Genomic DNA, 19866 nt, shown 5'->3' on the forward strand with positions numbered 1-19866 from the left:
AAATTCAGCATTTCCTGGCCATAGGTGAATTAATAAATACATTTAGTACAGGAAAGATATATATCTTTGTGCTGAGTTAGCCAGTGGAAAGACAAATGATAAGATTTCTTAACTGAAAAGTTAACAAATTTCAAGCTTTCGAGACTACTCTAGTCATCAGTCATAGATGAAGAGACCTGAGTAGTCTCAAAAACTTGCAATTTGTTACCATCTTTTCAGTTAGCCATTAAAAGGAATCAACCACTGAGGACTCTCAATTCTTAATATTTTTCTAAATACATTTAGGCCAGCAATCTGTATTTGCAAACATTTAATGGATTCACTCTACCTAACCGTCTGCAATAGGCAGAGTTGACATAACTCAAGTTTTTCTTTTAATATTCTAGAAACATCAATTACCAGAGTGACTAAAGTTATAGAAGGGCAACCAGAAGTCAGAGTAATTCCAGGAAGCGAAACCAGAGTGACTAAAATTATCCAAGGACGTAAGCACATTTATATGAATATCTTAGTTATGTAGAAGTAAAGGTAACATGTACATTCTTATCCAGTACTTCTAATAGTTACAGGAACACTAAATCTAAGTATAACACATAAATGGAAAAAAAATAAATCTGTATCTGGTTTTAACCAGTAAAAAATAGTTACTTTTTCCCTTGAAATTTTTTTATTTTATTTCATTTTTGCACAGCTTGGAGAGCGCACTGCTAAATGCATATGTCCACATGACTAGTGGTCTTAGCCATACAGCGTTCTTAGAAGCACTATCCAGTAAAATTCACTTTATATCAACAGGACTGGGCATAAGAAAATCATGTTTCCTTTATGAAGTCTTAATGGGAACCTGTCACCTGAATTTGGCGGGACCAGTTTTGGGTCATATGGGTGGAGTTTTCGGGTGTTTGATTCACCCTTTCCTTACCCGCTGGCTGCATGCTGGCCGCAATATTGGATTGAAGTTCATTCTCTGTCCTCCATAATACACGCCTGCGCAAGGCAAGATTGCTTTGTGCAGGCGTGTACTACGGAGGACAGAGAATGAACTTCAATCCAATATTGCGGCCAGCATGCAGCCAGCGGGTAAGGAAAGGGTGAATCAAACACCCGAAAACTCCACCCATATGACCCAAAACTGGTCCCGCCAAATTCAGGTGACAGGTTCCCTTTAATGCTCCATTGTGGTTCTTGTATATTTTTCTAGAACCTAGTGGAGGAAATTAAAGTCCAAGTCTTATTAATTTTAATAAATACTTGGCTTACTACTTATTAAACTGTTGCTATAAGGTGTGTATTACATACTTCATTATTCAATTATTTCTGGAGGGGTTGAGAAATTTTCCTCGAATCCACGAATCTACATAAACTCTTAGTTTTATATGTTAATCTTTCCAGAGCCCTCAATCACCAAAGTCACTAGAGTCATCGAAGGCAACCCAGAATTCAGTCTGATTAAAGAAGGAGAGACAAGACTAACCAAAGTCATTCAAGGTAGTCATTCATTTTCTATTTATCTATAAGCAGTATTTTCTGTAATCTGTCAGCAGGTTTTTGCTATGTAATACGAGATCAGCATAATGACAGACACCCCGATTCCAGTGTTGTGTCACTTACTAGGCTGTGTGTTGCTGTTTCAATAAAATCAGTGTTTTTTCAGAAAATGATGACTAGAGGACTAGGTGTCCCGTGCCTCCTAGTCCAACCACGCCCCCCACCGGCACTGATTTGCAGCTTTCTATCAATTTCCAATGTACACAGAAAGCTGCCATTCAGTGATGGGTTTGGGTTATACACAGCTTAATATTCTGAGCTCTGCTAGATCTACAGTAAAGTAGGTGACACATCGCTGGAATCAGGGTCTATGCCCCTGCATCATGCTGCTCTTAGAATATCTATCTAGACTATAATTACAGTTGTTTTCACCTGAAAAAAACTTCTGGTTTTCACATATTTTGGTCTATGAAAAGTTGAATACCTAATGAAAGTGTTCCAATCTTTTCTCAATGCCTGTAAATGTAATCTAGAATATATCATGTAAATATATTTTTGAAATAATAAATTCTGAACTGCTTAAACTTGTACTTACTCTGTGGTTTAATCCCACAGATTCTCCTGTTCCGTGAACTGTAGATGACATTTTCACTTTGCAATTATCACACATGCGTTACTCAATTGAAAATGTATAATTTATCTGTATTTGTCAGTGGCCTAACATAAAGGTTTTGGGCTTCAGTGTCAAATATCCAACAGGACGTGAAGGAGGCCAAGGATAACATGTGAGGCTGAAAGGGAGGCCATATTGAAATGACATAACAAATTAGGATCAAAAGAACCAGTGGTGTAGAGGAACTAAAAACTGTCTACTTGCAAATCTTTATTTATCTGTTAACTTTTTAACTTGCCAACAACTATTTTTGTGTTCTTTTTATGACTTCCAGAAAAACAAAATCATTTTTGTACTCACCTTTTAAATTGAATTTGTTAGAGCCCACGATTACTAGGATCACTAAGGTGATTGAAGGTGAATCAGATTTTAAGCTGGTAAAGGAAGGTGAAATACAACTGACTAGACTGATACAAGGAGGTAAAGTTCAAAAGAAATGACTTTTGCCTTTCTTTTTTGTCTGAGTGATCTAATATCTATTTCAATTTGTAAATTTAATAATAATTTAAATGATTTGGAGAAAAAAAATATTACTTAAAAAAAAAAAAGGCATGGCGATCTTAGAATGTTGTCTTCTGTCTTTCGCAAAATGGACATCTGCCAAATAACGATCCAACAGCTCCTTTATAATAATTTCTAACTGGCATTCCTTTTCATTCTTATTTCCAAATTTACAATTATATTTTCTCATCCGTGCACGCAGCATTTCATATCCAATTTTTCCTTTTTTTTTTCTATAATCAAATTTGTTAGAGCCTAGAGTTACTAAGATCACGAGAGTGATTGAAGGTGAGCCAGATTTTACGCTGGTAAAGGAAGGCGAAACTCAAGTGACTAAAGTGATCCATGGAGGTAACGTGAAACGATGAGATCTCAAACAATTTTTTTTTTACTTCCCTTTATTTCTAAAAATTAAAAAAAACTAAAAAAACAGGAAATACTTGTGGTGGGTTCCTAAAATGTAATCATAAAAGCTTTCGAATAAAGAAGTGTATATCACCAACAAAGTGGTGAACCATATACTTCATTCCTGCATTGCTTTTATGTCAAACTCTTTCAAACCAAGAATCTCCATAACTGTAATCATTCTTTTTTTTTGCCAGGGTTTTGGTGAAAGTGAGACATTGGACTGCACCCAATTAGTTTGCATTTGTATTTTTCGATTTCTGTTAAATATTTTTTTATTTGTTGAACAGGCCCTGAAATTAAATACACTCGAGTTTCCACTGGTCATGGATCAGATTTTGACGATGCTGAACTCACAAGGAGACTGGAAGAAGGTGGGTTTCAGTGACAGCGCTCAATAATTTCTAAGACATTAGGCCCTTATGTATAAAATATGTCTTTGCTAGAGTTGAGAGAATATGTTCGGAATCGGTCGCCGAATCTGACTTTGCCATATTCGTGCCATATTGGTACTCTATTGGTGCCGAATTTATGTTTGATGATCGGTTCTGAACATATTCGGAAATTCCTACTCCCATCGACGCCAATGACGTTCAGCTATGCTGCGAAAAACAATATTCGCCGACCATCGTAATCGAAACCGAATTTTGAAAAAATTTGCTCAACTCTAGTTTTCACTTGCCATTAGGACGAATCCTAGGTCATGTTTAGTTTTTTCTTAATATTTAAGAAATAGAAAGATTCTTTATGATTTATTTCAATGGACAATATGGAAATAGTTTCAATAATTTTGATACATATGCATTTGTATGGAAAGAGAAAAATTGAAAACATATCCAATTTAAGTTAGTTTTGTGGAAAGGGACAAATTTAGCCACATGTCTGAGTGGGGAGCCGGTGATAAAAAAAAAGCTAATATTCAGAGCTAAATAACCATTTAAATGAACAATTTTAATATACAGGGTGTGCCATTTATATGGATACACCTAAATAAAATGGGAATGGTTGGTGATATCAACTTCCCGTTTGTGGCACATTAGTATATGGGAGGGGGAAAACTTTTCCAGATGGGTGGTGAACATGGCAGCCATTTTGGATCCAACTTTACTTTTTTCAATGGGAAAAGGGTCATGTGACACATCAAACTAATTGAGGATTTCAAAAGGAAAACAATGGTGTGCTTGGTTTTAATGTAACTTTATTCTTTCATGAGTTATTTACAAGTTTATGACCACTTATAAAATGTATTCAAAGTGCTGCCCATTGTGTTGGATTGTCAATGCAACTCTCTTCTCCCACTCTTGACATACTGATAGCAACACCGCAGAAGAAATGCTAGCACAGGCTTCCAGTATTCGTTGTTTCAGATGCCGCACATCTCGTATCTTCACAGCATAGACAATTGCCTTCAGATGACCCCAAAGTGAATAGTCTAAGAGGGTCAGATCGGGAGACCTTGGTGGCCATTCAACTGGCCCACGATGACCAATCCACTTTCCAGGAAACTGTTCATGTAGGAATGCTCGGACCTGACACCTAAGAGGGTGCACCACATTATGGGTGTCAGGTCCCAGCAATCCTACATGAACAGTTTCCTGGAAAGTTGCATTGACAATCCGACACAATGGGCAGCACTTTGAACAAGTGGTCATAAACTTGGAAATAACTCAAGAAATAATAAAGCTACATCAAAACCAAGCACATCATTGTATTTCTTGTGAAATTCTCAATAAGTTTGATGTGTCACATGACCCTCTTCCCACTGAAAAAAATAAAGTTGGATCCAAAATGGCCGACTTTAAAATGGCCACCATGGTCACCACCCATCTTGAAAAGTTTTCCCCTCCCATATACTAATGTGCCACAAACATGAAGTTGATATCACCAACCATTCCCATTTTATTTAGGTGTATCTATATAAATGGCCTACCCAGTGTATTCTATTTCCCACTTGTACTTATAGGCCATAAAAATATTGTAGACAATTATAAGACCCTAGAATAAAAAGGAAATTAAAATCTAAAGCTCATTTAGAAATCTGATTTGGCATTCTGTTTCAGAAACCCCAGGCGACCAGCTGTTCTTGTCAGGGTTAAAAAGAATCTGTCAGCAGGTTCTTTGTTATTCAATCTGAGAGCAGCAAAATGTAGGGGAAGAGAGTCTTTTTCCAGGGATGTGTCACTGTATAGTTTCAATACAATCAGTGTTTTATCAGCAGGAGATTATCACTGCCAGATTACATTGTGCTTCTGTCACGTTACATAGCTTAAACCTGCTGACAAATTTCGTTGAACCTGTGTCCCATAAGGAGGATTATACTAAGTAGTTGCTGTTCAGAATAGTCTAATAGTTTATCCATATAATAGTGTCTATGACTTATTTTATTGATGAAAATATTGTATTTAAAATAGTTTATCTCATTCTAAGTCACAAAACTCCCTGGAGTATGTATTACATGGGCCTAATGTTTAAAAATAAATTAGAAAACTGTTGATTTTCATTGCTAATAGTTATTTTTATATATGTGAAACTATTTATTTTGCAACTTAAAATACTCAAAACTAAAAAGATAAATATTAGAATAGAAAATCTTACAGTTTTCAGAGATTGAGATTTTATTTTGTTTGTTTTTTGTTTTTTATGGTTATTTGTGTTAAATCAATTGTATGTACATTTTCTCAATAATTAAAGGCTATGGACACCTTTAAAATGGATACAAAAAATATTTTTACCTTCATTACTGGTTATATAGTTGTAAAAATGGCAGCAATATCCATTACTTAATTAATTTCCAGACTACTGATATGCAACCTGCTCCGAGCTTAAACTTTTCTCATATATGTGACTTTTTACTAGCAGTTCAGATTAGTTCTCCTCCTAGAGCAGGAAAGCAGGTTCCCTAGTGCTGCCCATTTAGCGGATCTAATATTTCAGTTGTTCATAGTAAAATATGCAGCGTGTAAGTTCTGTGGCTTCGAGAACGCTGTTTCCTTCATTAGATCTCATGTATTCGCACAGCTTCATTTCTGTACTGCTTTACCCTTCTACAGGTCATCAGGAATCACATCTCTCTTTTGCTGAAATAAATTGATATTGAGCAGTGTATGTTTCCCCCTCCATTCCCTGCAGTGTTGCTATAGGTTACATCTTTAATTTATGTAAATTGCCTTTTCAGAGAGGAAGAGGACTTGAACTCCAATGCTACCTATTGGAAGTAGCAATCCTAAAAGTTAATATTGACCTTTTAATGAGTGACATGCTTGACATGCCATTGTAAGGAGACTTAAAGGCCATACAATGACCCTCTGGGAAATTATATATGCAAATTGCCTCTTCAGTGAGGAAGAAAACTAAAACTTTAGCTAATGAAAGTAGTAATCCTAAAAGTAAATATTAGCCCCTTTAACAAGCTTTGCCATAAAACTTAAGATAAAAGCCAAACCAAAATCTTAAGAGACACATGTTTTAGGGAGGTGCCCCTACTAAGTGCAAAGCAAGAGATCAGATTTGGCTGTATGAGAGGCCTCTGATGGGGTGTAAGGGGTAATATTTCTCCTTGTGGAGAGTGACATGCCTGACATGCCATGGTAAGGAGACATATAGGCCATGTAGTGCTCCTCTGGGAAATTAAATATGCAAATTGACTCTTCAGAGAGGAAGAGGACTAGAACTCTAGTGCCATCTATCGAAAGTAGCATTTTTTTAAGTCAATATTGACCCTAATTCTAAACACTATCAGTCATTTTGATCTTCTAAGATACAGTAATCTTTCTAATCTGTTTCTAATCTGTTCTGCCCGAAGACTTAGATGCTTTTCTCCCTACCACCTCCTCTTCCTTCCAGCTTTACATTTTTTCACAAAGACTATTTAAATAGTTGCTTAATTTTTTTGTTTCTGAAACAAATTTAAAGAAGTCCATAGCCTTTAATTTTACCTAAAAGTGTTGGTGTACTGTTTGATTCTTTATTGCATTTTTATTTCAGCAAAAGATGATAAAAAGATGATAATTAGCACAATTGACAAGTCAATATTTACATAAAAATTCAATGACCATGATTGAACTTAGGCTTTGAATAAGTACAAAATTGTGTTGTCAATGTGATAGGATCATGTTCAGGAGTCTATATGTGCAGCCTTAATGCGTTCCGATAATATCAAGGACTTCTCACCCAGTGGTGGCTAACATAACCATATTTTTATCTAGCCCAAATCAAAACATCTTCTTGACTTTATGGGCTTGCTGAAATCTTTGGTTTATAAATACAATCTTTACAATTTATGCCATAAACATGTATCCTATCAGAAGTGACCAGGGTATCCAAGATCATTGAAGGTGATTCACAATTACTGGATGATGACGAGCTGAAAAGACTTCTCCAGGGAGGTTAGTGAGTGCAACTGGGCAACTAATATCACTTAACAAGGATTTGTTAGTGATGGTAAGCTATCTAGTGCAATCACTTCTTTTTGAAGACTAAATGTATCTGTACTTTACTTTAAATCAATCACGCCAACATCGAAATTGAAACAAAATTTTAATTTAGTCTTTAAAAAAACTAACAAAGGGGACAATGAAAATTTGTTTGAGTTCTTGTAAGGATGATATTACTTATTGGATCATATTTTGATGTACAATTTAAAAAAAACACAAAAAAAATAACTTTAGTAAATAAGAAAAAATAGAAACAAATATTCATTCCACCCCTCAACCCTCTTTTTAGCATGTATTTGGTGTTAAGGTGAGAAGTTTAACTCGTATAAATTTTTCACAATAGCATTGTGTTTTACATTTTTAACACTAATAAAGTCTTAGCCATGTACATTAAATTTTCTTCATTTAAGAATGAAATTGTATTGGTCATTGATAAAAAAGCAAATAGAATTCATAATATGGGACTATAATTATTACTAAATTATTGTTTATAGATACATAAGAGTTTGTAAGGTTATTCCGCGTATTTGTCCAGTGAGGTTTCAGATTTTATTGTAGATGATAGATTTGTCCTGAGACAAGCGATCGCAAATTTTAAATATAACTGATATCTGTTGCCATTGTTATACTTGTCACTAAAAGGAAGAATGCAAATTCTACATTTTGGCAAATTTCATTTACTGATCTTAATAAAGTTATCTTAAAGGAATTATCCAATTTCCAAACATATTTTTTAAAAGGCATAAAACAAAAAAAAAGTAATGATGAAGAGTTCTAAGCATAGATGCACAAATATTTTATGGGGTAAATAAGACTAAAACAGATTTATTAATGAGACCTGACAGATCCTCTTTAATGAAGAACACAACTAACAATGAAACTTTTACTTCTATGATTCATTGATGTATCGACTTATCTTTTAGGTTCTCAAATTTCCTCTTTAATTAGTAGACAACCAGTAAAACATTTCTAATTGCATCAATTCTATATCCCGTGTTTGTTTTTTGTTTAGAGCCCCAGGTCAGAAGAATACAGTCTGGAACCAGAAGAGTACAAGGTATATAATAAACATTCATTTCCTTGTGTTATTGGACCAAAACCGCAGAAAGAGCAAAGCTTTAAATAATGAAACCACAAGATATATTGAATCGTTTCCTACATAACTATATATCAATCTACTCAGCTCCTCCTACTCTATAACAGATTTTCATGATGACAGCTTCCCTTTAAGCTTTAAAATGAATTACCGCCTATCAGAAATGTTCTTGTTCTTCTAGTTTGTACTTCATTTAATCTGTGTTTTGCTGCAGGGCTATTCTTGTTAACATGATTCAAAATAAGATGTTGTAGTTGGACTATGCTGTGTTTAGTTGTGTAGTTATCTGGCTAAGATCAATCATATGCAAAGTCAACCAGATTTTTTTAGTACATACGTAACAGGATACACATATATCTGGGTAAATAACTTTTATACATAACCATATATTTGTATTAATATAATGGTGCAGCTGTCTATTATAAGTGATCAGTAGGTGAGTCATGAATAGCTCTAATGTGGAATAATAAGAGACTGCGTATAATTAATAACGATGTGAAGAAACGACAGAACAGGAGCCTTGGTGGAATTTATCTCCTCCGGGCAAGATGTACTGGAACTTTAAAATGCTTTATTATAAAGTCATCGCTATTAGTCACCATCAGGGTGTTTTATATTCCTAGAGGATTCTGTATTATTGTATTTCCTTTAGGACATAAAATTTGTGAATTTAATGAGTCGAGTTAATATTTATTTCATTTGTACTCAATAATTCTGTTGGTACATATAATCCTATATAAAGATACGTCCTTTATTTGACCTCTCCTGTCGATTTATTAGAAATTCGGCCAATGGTCAGTTACAGTGAACTCTGGTAGGAAGCTGGGAGGCAGCCAATCATGGCTGCCATAAAGTTTGTGATCTTGGCAATTTATCTACTTATACATCGCCCCACCTGTTTGTATTCAGGACTTGGTCGATTTGATAGGACTCTAAGAAACTAAAAAAATATTTAATAGACTTGTTCTAGATTTTTTGTAGAGGACCCTACATGGATGTACATAACTTCAATTTTAAAATTTTCTTGAATTGACTTGCTTAATTGTACAGTAGATTGTATTTGCATGAGCACAGAGCTTGGTGGCCGCAATAACATTTTGCTTTGTGGTACAGTTTTGGGATTTATTCTTTTCATGATGCTTTGTGTGCTACATTAAAGGCGATGTCCGATCATATTGTATGATATTGATGAAATATCCTGTAGCTAGGTCATCATTATTACATCGGTGGAGGTCCAATACTAGGCAATGCACATCCGAGCTCTTATTCAGGAGAACAGAAGTTGCTCTGCAGCACCTTTCAGTGGCTATGCATCTCCATTCAATGTTTGCATCCGGTTGCAGCCAGAGGCAACAACAGCCAATTGTAGTTACCCACCCCAAACTAATATCTTGATGACGTATCCTAAGGATAGGCAGAGATTTCCAGTCAGCTTTTATAAGGTCCAGCAGCCAGCTATAAACCCGTTAAATTAAGCTACACAGCAATTTTTAGTGCTTGAATAGAAGCTGTTCTGCAGTACATGGCAGCAGCGACTACACAATCAATGGAACATTGCAGCTCTGCTTAATGTGTCTACATCTGGCTGTCGGTAATAACAGCTGATCTTCAGGTATTCATGTCTCAGGCACCCACTGATCCAGTATTGACAAGCTGTGCTAAGAATGGATCATTATAAAATGCAGAGAGAACCTCTTTAATGTATTTATATAAGCGGATAAATCGATCAACAATCACATCCTTTATAAGGAATTAGAAGGAACCTTGTGACTTCATTATTTGGCTTTCACTAACTATATAAAGGCCACCACCATTCAGACATTACAGTTGGGTCCTAACTATAGGCGGCTGCAGGGTTAGGAGCCACTTTGAGTCTCGGGTACCTAAGCGTACCTAGTAATGGAAATGGCACACGATACATGGGGGTTCTGTTATACTGTATCTTTTGCATCAAATCTATGAAGCTTCAATTTATGCTTCTAACCTCATTGAAATCATCGAGACGATCATTTGTTAAACTGTTGCTTTTTTTGTTTTAGGCTAATTTGCACTCACTTGAAATTGCTGCAGTAAGGTAGAGCTTTACTAATGCTTTGCTCGTGCAATAACCCACTGTCTTGTTTGTGCTGTAACATCTTCATATAATGTCTAAAAAATGTTTGACTTGATTTATTTCTTACCATTTGTTATTACATATATCTATTGACTTAAATGGGTTGTCCGTAACTTATCATTGGCACAGAGAGGAGAAAAATAATGAAAAAAAAATCAATGCCTCAAGAACTGCTGCTGTTCCTCCAAACTCTTCTCTGTGTTCCCCCGAGTCCCTGACATCAACAATGGCTGCAGCATTCCCTTTTTGTCTGAGCAGAGGAAACACCATTTCTTCTGGCCTGAAAGAAATATGGTCAATTCTAGTCCAAAAACTGATTTGTAATACAATTGGAACAGTGGGATTCTTCAATTTTCTACTAGATAGAAGTAGACCTCTATGGTAATCTAAAATAGCTCCGTAAAATGCATCAAGTGTTGCGGCAATAATCTGAACACTCGTCCATTATATGGCCGTCATCTAATTGATCTAAATTACATTTCTCATTCATATAGGCCCTAACTTTTGTATCAGATGTGAATATATATTTGGGTATATTGGTAACTAGATATGAGTATATATGTCGTATATCTAACTTGATATGTCATAGTAGTAATAATAATAGTAATAGTGAGTAATAATCATCTATATATCCAAGATGACCATCCCACTAGCCAAAATATAATGTTGAATGTAATAAGTCTTTAAATAGAATTTTCATGATAAACAACTCTACCTATGTGACAGATTAAATATGATATTGAGCCCTTCTTTTTCATCTCTTTGTATCAAATTACCTGTCACCCCGAAAATCGCGGGTGAGGTAAGCCCACCAGCATCAGGGGCTTATCTACAGCATTCTGTAATGCTGTAGACAAGCCCCCGATGTTACCTGAAAGAGGAGAAAAAGACGTTAGATTATACTCACTCAGGGGCGGTCCCGCTGCTGGTCCGTTCGGATGGGTGTCTCCGGTCCGCTGCGGCGCCTCCCATCTTCATTCCAAGACGTCCTCTTCTGAAGTACTGTAGTGCGCAGGCGCCGGGCCTCTCTGACCTTTCCGGCGCCTGCGCACTGCAGTACTTTGTTCTGCCCTCAACAGGGCAGGCAAAGTACGCCTGCGCCGGAGCCGTGGATGAAGATCAGAAGAGGACGTCTTGGAATGAAGATGAGAGGTGCCGCAGCGGACCAGAGACGCCCATCCAACCGGACCAGCAGCGGGACCGCCCTTGGGTGAGTATAATCTAACGTCTTTTTCTCCTCTTTCAGGTAACATCGGGGGCTTATCTACAGCATTACAGAATGCTGTAGATAAGCCCCTGATGCCGGTGGGCTTACCTCACCTGCGATTTTCGGGGTGACAGGTTCCCTTTAAGTAGAATACTCTTCTATGATCATGCTTCCAACACAACATACATCCCTCTTTTGAAGAATACATTGACATATTTAGTTATACCAGATGGTACATAGACTAGTGATTAGCGTGTATGCTCATTACTTGAGATATCCAAGCATGCTCGAGTGTCCTCCAAGTATTTTGGGCATGCTGGGAGAATTAGTTTGTGCCGCAGCTGCATGATTTGTGGCTGCTAGCCAGCCTGAATACATGTAGGGATTGCCTGTTTGTTAGGAAATCCCCACATGTGTTCAGGCTGTCTAGCAGCCGCAAATCATGCAGTTGCGGCGACACAAACTAAATCTCCGAGCACGTCCAAAATACTCGGAGGACACCCGAGCATGCTCGGAAATCTCGAATAACGAGCATACTCGCTCATCACTAACATGGACCCATTACATTATTTTTTTCACATTCTCATGATATTTATATTCAAACTTTTAAATACTATGATCCCCATAAGGAGGTTACAACTCTCACATATACATTTCCAACTCTAGAGTATATATTTCAAACTCTCATGTATAAATTTCCAACTCTCACATTTACATTTCCAAAGTATATCTTTTCTCCAACATAAGAAGATTTTGATAGACCTTAGGCAGAAGAACAATAGCCATAATTATATAACTTGACTTTCTGTAAGAATTGTGGTGATGTGTAACATTGTATTACTTGACTCTTTGACACGCAACTTTGGTGTTATCCTTGAATTAAACATTGACTTTCCATTTTAACAGGTCAACCAATAAGAAGAAAGGTTAAAAGAAATCATCAGTCCTAAATTCATTTACAGCAACTGGTAAATAAGGAACTACAAAAGGATCTACTCTGAGAAAGTCATAAAGAGTACACTATGTTGAAATAGGAGTCATCTGGACTATCTCACATCTTGCACAAATTGACTTCAAGCTAGCAAATACATTCTTATTATTCTACGTTTTCATAAAAGAGGGGGATTTGTACAAACTTTTTTGAAATGTAAAACAAAAAAATGCTGAATGTATTAAAGAAAAGGATTGTTGATTGTATGTTGCCAATTGTTATATGCAATAGTATGTGATGTGCAGTATACTAACTTTAGAGAACAATTCTATACCACGTCGTGAATGGAGGACCACCAGACCTTAGAGGAACTTTGAATTGTTTGTTTCAAACACTTTAAATAAATTGGTGCTTTGTTTTTGTTTTTTTGTTTTTTTTGTTTTTATCAGAAACCTTTTTATTTTTAATCAAAACCTGCACGGCTAGTCTTTGGTACTAACTCCAATGTTTTTTTTTTGTAAATTATGCCATTTTGATAACTGGTTTTGTAAGCAAAAAAATGATAGAGTCATTTGCTTCCATGTTTATTTTTACTCTGATGTTGCAATGCAACTATTTTTGCTAGGAAAGAATTGTTTACTTTACATTCCTGTGCCTTTATCTTTAAAGTGAAACTGAATGAAATGAAATATGGTTTTAGAATGTGAAAGAAAAATCATATATATATTCAGAAAAGTATAAAAATGATCATTTTTAAAAGTTAAAAACAAAGAAAAAAAATCTTTCACATCTTAAAGCTTTGTTTTTGGAACATTAGTTTCTATTTAAAGGCTTTAAAAAAAACTATTGGGTGCGCCTGTATACCTCTGTTTCTTCTACAAATACTCAATAAAGAATGTGGTTGAAAAATGCATTTGTTCATGTTTCATAATTGTACATTTTATGAGTATTGCAATATCTTATCTCTGACATGTTAGAAAATTATTTATCATGCTTACTTACAGTATATAGCACCATCATATTCCGTGGGATGTGGGTGGAAACCGGAGAACCCGGAGAAAAACAGTGCAAACAAGGAGAGAACATACAAACTCTTTGCAGATATTGCTCTTGGTGGGATTTGAACCCAAGACCCCAGCATTAAAATACTGCAGTGCTAACCACTCAGCCACCGTGCTGTAAAAATAACATTACAGAAATATTATTTTTATGCAACTCTCATGGGGAAAAACTCAAAATTAATATTATCTTAAAAATATGTGATTACAATAAAAAAAAAGTTGGGCAAATTAGCCAACCATTTCACTTGTATTGGGGGAATCTTAACCCTCCCTGACTGATGATTTTTGGAGGAGCTAAGGCTCTGGCTTTTGTTGTTTCAATGTCCAAGCTGTTGGAGTTAATGAGTCTAGTAATCATAGAGAACAAAGGAATGCTCATTTGAGCCAAGTATTCATGTATATGAAGGAAATCAGAAGAGATGGATGTCAGCCGAATAATCGTTCAGCAATTTAACGTGTATAGCTAGCTTTTGTTCGATACATGCCTAATATGAAGAAAATCTCTGCAGCTTCTGTTTGCAGGTCAAAACAACAGCTCATACAAGGTGGCTGCTGCTATTGACAGATTCAGAAAAATGGAATTTCACTACATATACTTAAATTAGTAAACATTGCTACATTACCTATAAAAAAAGTGATCATACAGGGTGATTCACTCGCTATTTTACCCAGACAAATTGCTGTACCTTCTTTTGCTCGTTAATGACTGGGCCAATTTTTACAATTCTGGCCATTGTCCCTTTATGAGGTTATAACTCTGGAATTCTTCAACGGATCCCAGTGATTCTGACATTGTTTTCTCGAGATATATTGTACTTCATGATAGTGGTAAAATTTCTTAGATATTACCTGCGTTTATTTGTAAAAAAAAAGGAAAGTTAGCGAAAATTTAGAAAATTTTGTAATTTTCAAACTTTGAATTTTTATGCCCTTAAGTCACAGAGATATGTCACACAAAATACTTAATAAGTAACATTTCCCACATGTCTACTTTACATCAGCACAATATTGGAAACAAAAATTTTTTTGTTAGGGAGTTATAAGGGTTAAAAGTTGACCAGCAATTTCTCATTTTTACAACACCATTTTTTTTATGGACCACGTCACATTTGAAGTCATTTTGAGGGGTATATATGATAGAAAATACCCAAGTGTGAAAATACCCATTCTAATAACTGCACCCCTCAAGGTGCTCAAAATCATATTCAAGAAGTTTATTAACCCTTCAGGTGTTTCACAGGAATTTCTGGAATGTTTAAAAAAATGAACATTTAATTTTTTTCCACAAAAAATTTACTTCAGCTCCAATTTGTTTTATTTTACCAAGGGTAACAGGAGAAAATGGACCCCAAGAGTTGTTGTACAATTTGTCCTGAGTACCTGGATACCCCATATGTTTGGGTAAACCACTGTTTGGGCGCATGGCAGAGCTCGGAAGGGAAGGAGCGCCATTTGACTATTCAATGCAAAATTGGCTGGAATTGAGATGGGACGCCATGTTGCGTTTGGAGAGCCACTGATGTGCCTAAACATTGAAAACCCCACAATTGACACCATTTTGGAAAGTAGACCCCCTAAGGAACTTATCTAGATGTGTGGTGAGCTCTTTGACCCGCCAAGTGCTTCACAGAAGTTTATAATGCAGAGCCGTAAAAATAAAAAATAATATTTTTTCACAAAAATGAAATTTTCGCCCCCAATTTTATATTTTCCCAAGGTTACAGAAGAAATTGTACCCCAAATGTTGTTGTGCAATTTGTCCTGAGTATGCTGATACCCCATATGTGGGGGTAAACCACTGTTTGGGTGTATGGCAGAGCTCAGTAGGGAAGGAGCGCCGTTTGACTTTTCAATGCACAAATGACTGGAATTGAGATGGGATGCTATGTTGCGTTGGGGAGCCCCTGATGTGCCTAAACATTAAAAAAAAACACAATTGACACAATTTTGGAAAGTAGACCCCCTAAGGAACTTACCTAGATGTATGGTGAGCACTTTGACCCACCAAGTGCTTCACGGAACTTTATAATGTAGAGCTGTAAAAATAAAAAATAATATTTTTTCACAAAAATGAAATTTTCGCCCCCAATTTTTTATTTTCCCAAGGGTACCAGAAAAAATTGTACCCCAAATGTTGTTGTGCACTGTGTCAGATCAGCGATCTGACGTGCACAGCAGGGGGGCTTACCAGCGCTTGCTCTGAGCAGGCGCTTATAAGCCACCTCCCTGCAGGACCCGGATGCAGCCCCGCGGCCATTTTGGATCCGGGGCCTACAGGGAGAAGAAGGTAGGAGACCCTCAGAGCAACGCTCCCTGCGCGATGCTTCCCTATACTGCCGGAACACTGCGATCATGTTTGATTGCAGTGTGTCAGGGGTTAATATGCCGGGAGCGGTCCGTGACCGCTCCTGGCATATATTGCTGGATGTCAGCTGCGATAATCAGCTGACACCCGGCCGCGATCGGCCGCGATCCCCTCGTGAGTGTGGCCGATCACTATGACGTACTATCACTTCTCTGGGAATTAAGTCACAGGTCACCTTGACAGGATAGTACATCAAATGGGATTAAGGGGTTAAAGAAAATCTAACAGGTCTGTGGGAGACAGAATTCTTGCTGGTTGGTAGGTTATGTGATTTTCTTGTTTTTATTTTTAGATACAGTCTCTTACAGTTGAAGTGTACCTACAATAAAAATTACAGACCTCTCCATTCTTTGTAGGTGGGAAAACTTGCAAAATCAGCTGTGGATCAAATACCTTTTCCCCACTGTAAATGTTGCTACCTTCTGAATAGCTCACTATAGCTGACAGACTCTAAGGCCGGTATTTGTGAATTGTCATGGCAAACATCAGGACCACACAATCATGATCTCAGGATACCGATGGGTTTAAAGTGGAATTCCCCCCACACTCTTTAAATCATCTGGATGCCGTAGTCACTACTGACAGAGCCATCTAAGAGTATATATGGCCATGGTCGGTGACAACACCAATAGTGTCTAATTCAGCAGAGTGTCAGCTATAGTATACAGCTGACAGCTGCTGCATTTCCACACATTGGTGGATGCGTTTAGCTTACACCTGTTATATCTCAAGTCACTTTTAAGTCGTGCTCATGGTCACTAAGAGGTTAACATACCACATATAAAATAACTATAAATAATAGAAAATATCATGCTGCCCAAAAGGAGGAGTCAGGGGTTCATTAGACGGGTTGTGTACATGCTAACCAGTGAACCTATAGAGCTTTAATTGCATAGATGAGAGCAAACTTGCTGACCGGAAATTACATCTGTCATATAGGCCCCTTAAAGTAACTTCAAATGTGATGTCTGTAAAAAAAATGGTTTTGTAAATTTTTGGGAAAAATTAGAAATTGCAGATCAACTTTCAAGCCTTCCAACTTTGTATATAAAAAAGTATGTTTCAAAAATTGTGTTGATGTAAAGTAGACATGAGGTAAATGTTATTTATTAACTAATCTGTGTGGCATAACTCTATGGTTCAAGGGCATAAAAATAAAATTTTGAAAATTGCGAAGTTTTCAAAATGTTCCTCAAATTTTTTATATTTTCAGAAATAAACGCAAGTTATATCAAACAAATTTTACCGCTATCATGAAGTACAAATCAGAATCACAGGCATACATTGAAGCATTCCAGAGGAATTATCTCATAAATTGACAGTGGTCAGAATTGAAAAAAATTGGTCACAAAGGCGAAAACAGGTTCTGGTGCTAAAGGGTTAAAATGAAGGTGTAATTATAATGCCTCCTGAATAAAAAATAGCCCCTCACTGTGCTTCCTGCACAAAAAAAGACATCCACACTGCCCCTCTTACAGTTCATGGCCCCCTTTCCTATAAAATATTGCCTCCCTCGTCCCTTTTTATATACTATAACCACCATTTCTCCCTCATAAACTATGGCCACCACACTCTCTTTTCTTATTAACAACTGTCAAACCATCCCCACTTAAGAAATGTGTCCTATACTCTGTCCCTCCTACACACTGTACCTGCATTATGAACTATAGCCTCCAAACTGTCCCCATTTTCAGTACCCCTCCCCACAATGCCCCTTCTCCATACTGTGCACCCTGTTCACATCAGAGGTGTATCTAGGGTTTCTGGCACCCGGGGCAAGAATTCATTTTGGCGCCCCCCCAGGACATATGCGATTTGCACACTCAGTCATGTACCGACGAGCACCTCTCCCTAATGCTCTCAATGATCAGTGAAAAACTGAGAGAAGCAGAAGAGAAGCTCGTTGTCACAGGACCACAAGAATGAAAGTCGCATATGAGTGAAGTGTCCATGTGACGACTACTGGAACCTGCAAAGCTGAATGCTGAGAAGGCAGGCTTCTGAATTCTCACAACGAATGCACTGCACACTTTTAGGATTCTCCCTTGCCTGTGGACAGTCATGTCAGCACAAGCATGCGATTTGAATACTTCTGAACACATTACGACTAGACGTGCCCGGCCTCGCTCAGTTCATTGAGTGAGGCCACACATGTCTAGTCAGCATGTGACCGCATGTATCTAAATCGCCAGCATGAGAGAATCCTGACAGTGTGCAGGGTGCACTGTGAGAATTCAGAAATCTGCAGTCACAAAGAATAACTGCAGAATCATTACAAACCTGGACATTCCGTTTAAAGCTCATAACATAAATAAAAACATGAGAATTGGTTAACATCACACATAACATTTACATTCAGGTACCTTATAGATGACGTCGTCTCTGGAGCCGATCTCCTTCTTTTCTTCATCTTGTCCAGACCCCATGATGAGTTTTCTCATCCACAGCAGTCTCTGCAGATTTCCATCTTCTCCTTCTTTTGCAGAAAATCTCCACATGACGCCCTTAAAGATACAAGTGTCATTAAAATGCACCTGAATAAAAAATTGCACCTCACTATATTGTCTGCACAAAATATGACCCCCACACTGTCCCTCTTATGGTTCATTCTCTTCACACTGACCTCCCCTTTCCATACCAGCCCACCTCTTCACATTGTCCTCTCATACCGTGTTCCCCCTATAGGGCCCAGTATTTATACTGTACTCTATCATCAAACTCCCCCTTCCTGGTATACTGTCCCCTCCTGGCTGTGCCCTCACACTGTCCCTCCATGCTACACCTCCACTATTCAGTTTCTATTCTGTGCCCACTCACATTTGTCCCCCCATACTGTCTCCTCACACTATTCCCCTCCCTCCTTATACTGTCTCTTCTCACATCCCTCCTGTTCACTATACTGTCTCCTCATATATTTACCCCCTCACTTTCTATAATACCTGCTCACCTAACTCCCCATACTGTGTCTGCACACATCCCATCACCCTCACTTCCCGTACTTTGTCCACATACATTTTTCACATCGCTCTTCATACTGTGCCCTCATTCTCCCATATTGTTTCCTAATACATGCCCCCCATTCCCTCATACTGTTTCCTCATACATGCCCCCAATTCCCCCATACTGTTTTCTCAAACATTCCCCCATTCTGTTTCCTCATACATGCCCACCATTCCCCAATACTGTTTCCTCATACATGCCCTCATTCCCCCATACTGTTTCCTCATACATGCCCCCAAATTCTCTTCATTTTGTGTCCTCCCACACATTAAATTCCCCATCCCCACTACAAATCTCACCCCACACATAATAAATTCCCCCATCCCCAAATTCTCCCCACACATAATAAATCCCCCTATCCCCACTCAAATTGTCCACACACATATTATTGTCCTCTACTCCACCCCATCATTGCCTTCTCCATCATGCCCATCATTGCCCATTTCACCACCTCCAGCATTTCCTCCCCAGCAATCCCATCATTGCCCTTTCCACCACATCCATCATTTCCTCCTCCTCCACCATCCCCATCCTTGCCTATTCCACCACTTCCATCATTTCCTCCTCCCCCACCATCCCCATCCTTGCCTATT

At 37.5% G+C, this 19866-nt stretch overlaps 1 protein-coding gene across 6 annotated transcripts in view; it reads left to right on the forward strand.

Moving 5' to 3' along the window:
• Positions 1-13758, forward strand: part of POSTN (periostin) — a 97857-nt gene extending 84099 nt beyond the window's left edge. For 2 of the 6 annotated variants that reach the window (XM_069758937.1, XM_069758939.1), the window contains 6 exons: positions 387-485; positions 1393-1488; positions 3358-3441; positions 7372-7452; positions 8513-8557; positions 12823-13758. In XM_069758937.1, the coding sequence (XP_069615038.1) occupies positions 387-485; positions 1393-1488; positions 3358-3441; positions 7372-7452; positions 8513-8557; positions 12823-12866 (449 nt within the window). In that variant the 3' untranslated portion in view covers positions 12867-13758. Of the gene's footprint in view, positions 1-386; positions 486-1392; positions 1489-3357; positions 3442-7371; positions 7453-8512; positions 8558-10635; positions 10671-12822 lie in introns of all 6 variants that reach the window. The other 4 variants (XM_069758942.1, XM_069758940.1, XM_069758938.1 and 1 more) reach the window with 3 other exon arrangements.
• Positions 13759-19866: the final 6108 nt, after the last annotated feature.

The sequence above is a fragment of the Ranitomeya imitator genome, chromosome 3, assembly GCF_032444005.1.
Source record: "Ranitomeya imitator isolate aRanImi1 chromosome 3, aRanImi1.pri, whole genome shotgun sequence".
Taxonomy (NCBI): domain Eukaryota; kingdom Metazoa; phylum Chordata; class Amphibia; order Anura; family Dendrobatidae; genus Ranitomeya; species Ranitomeya imitator.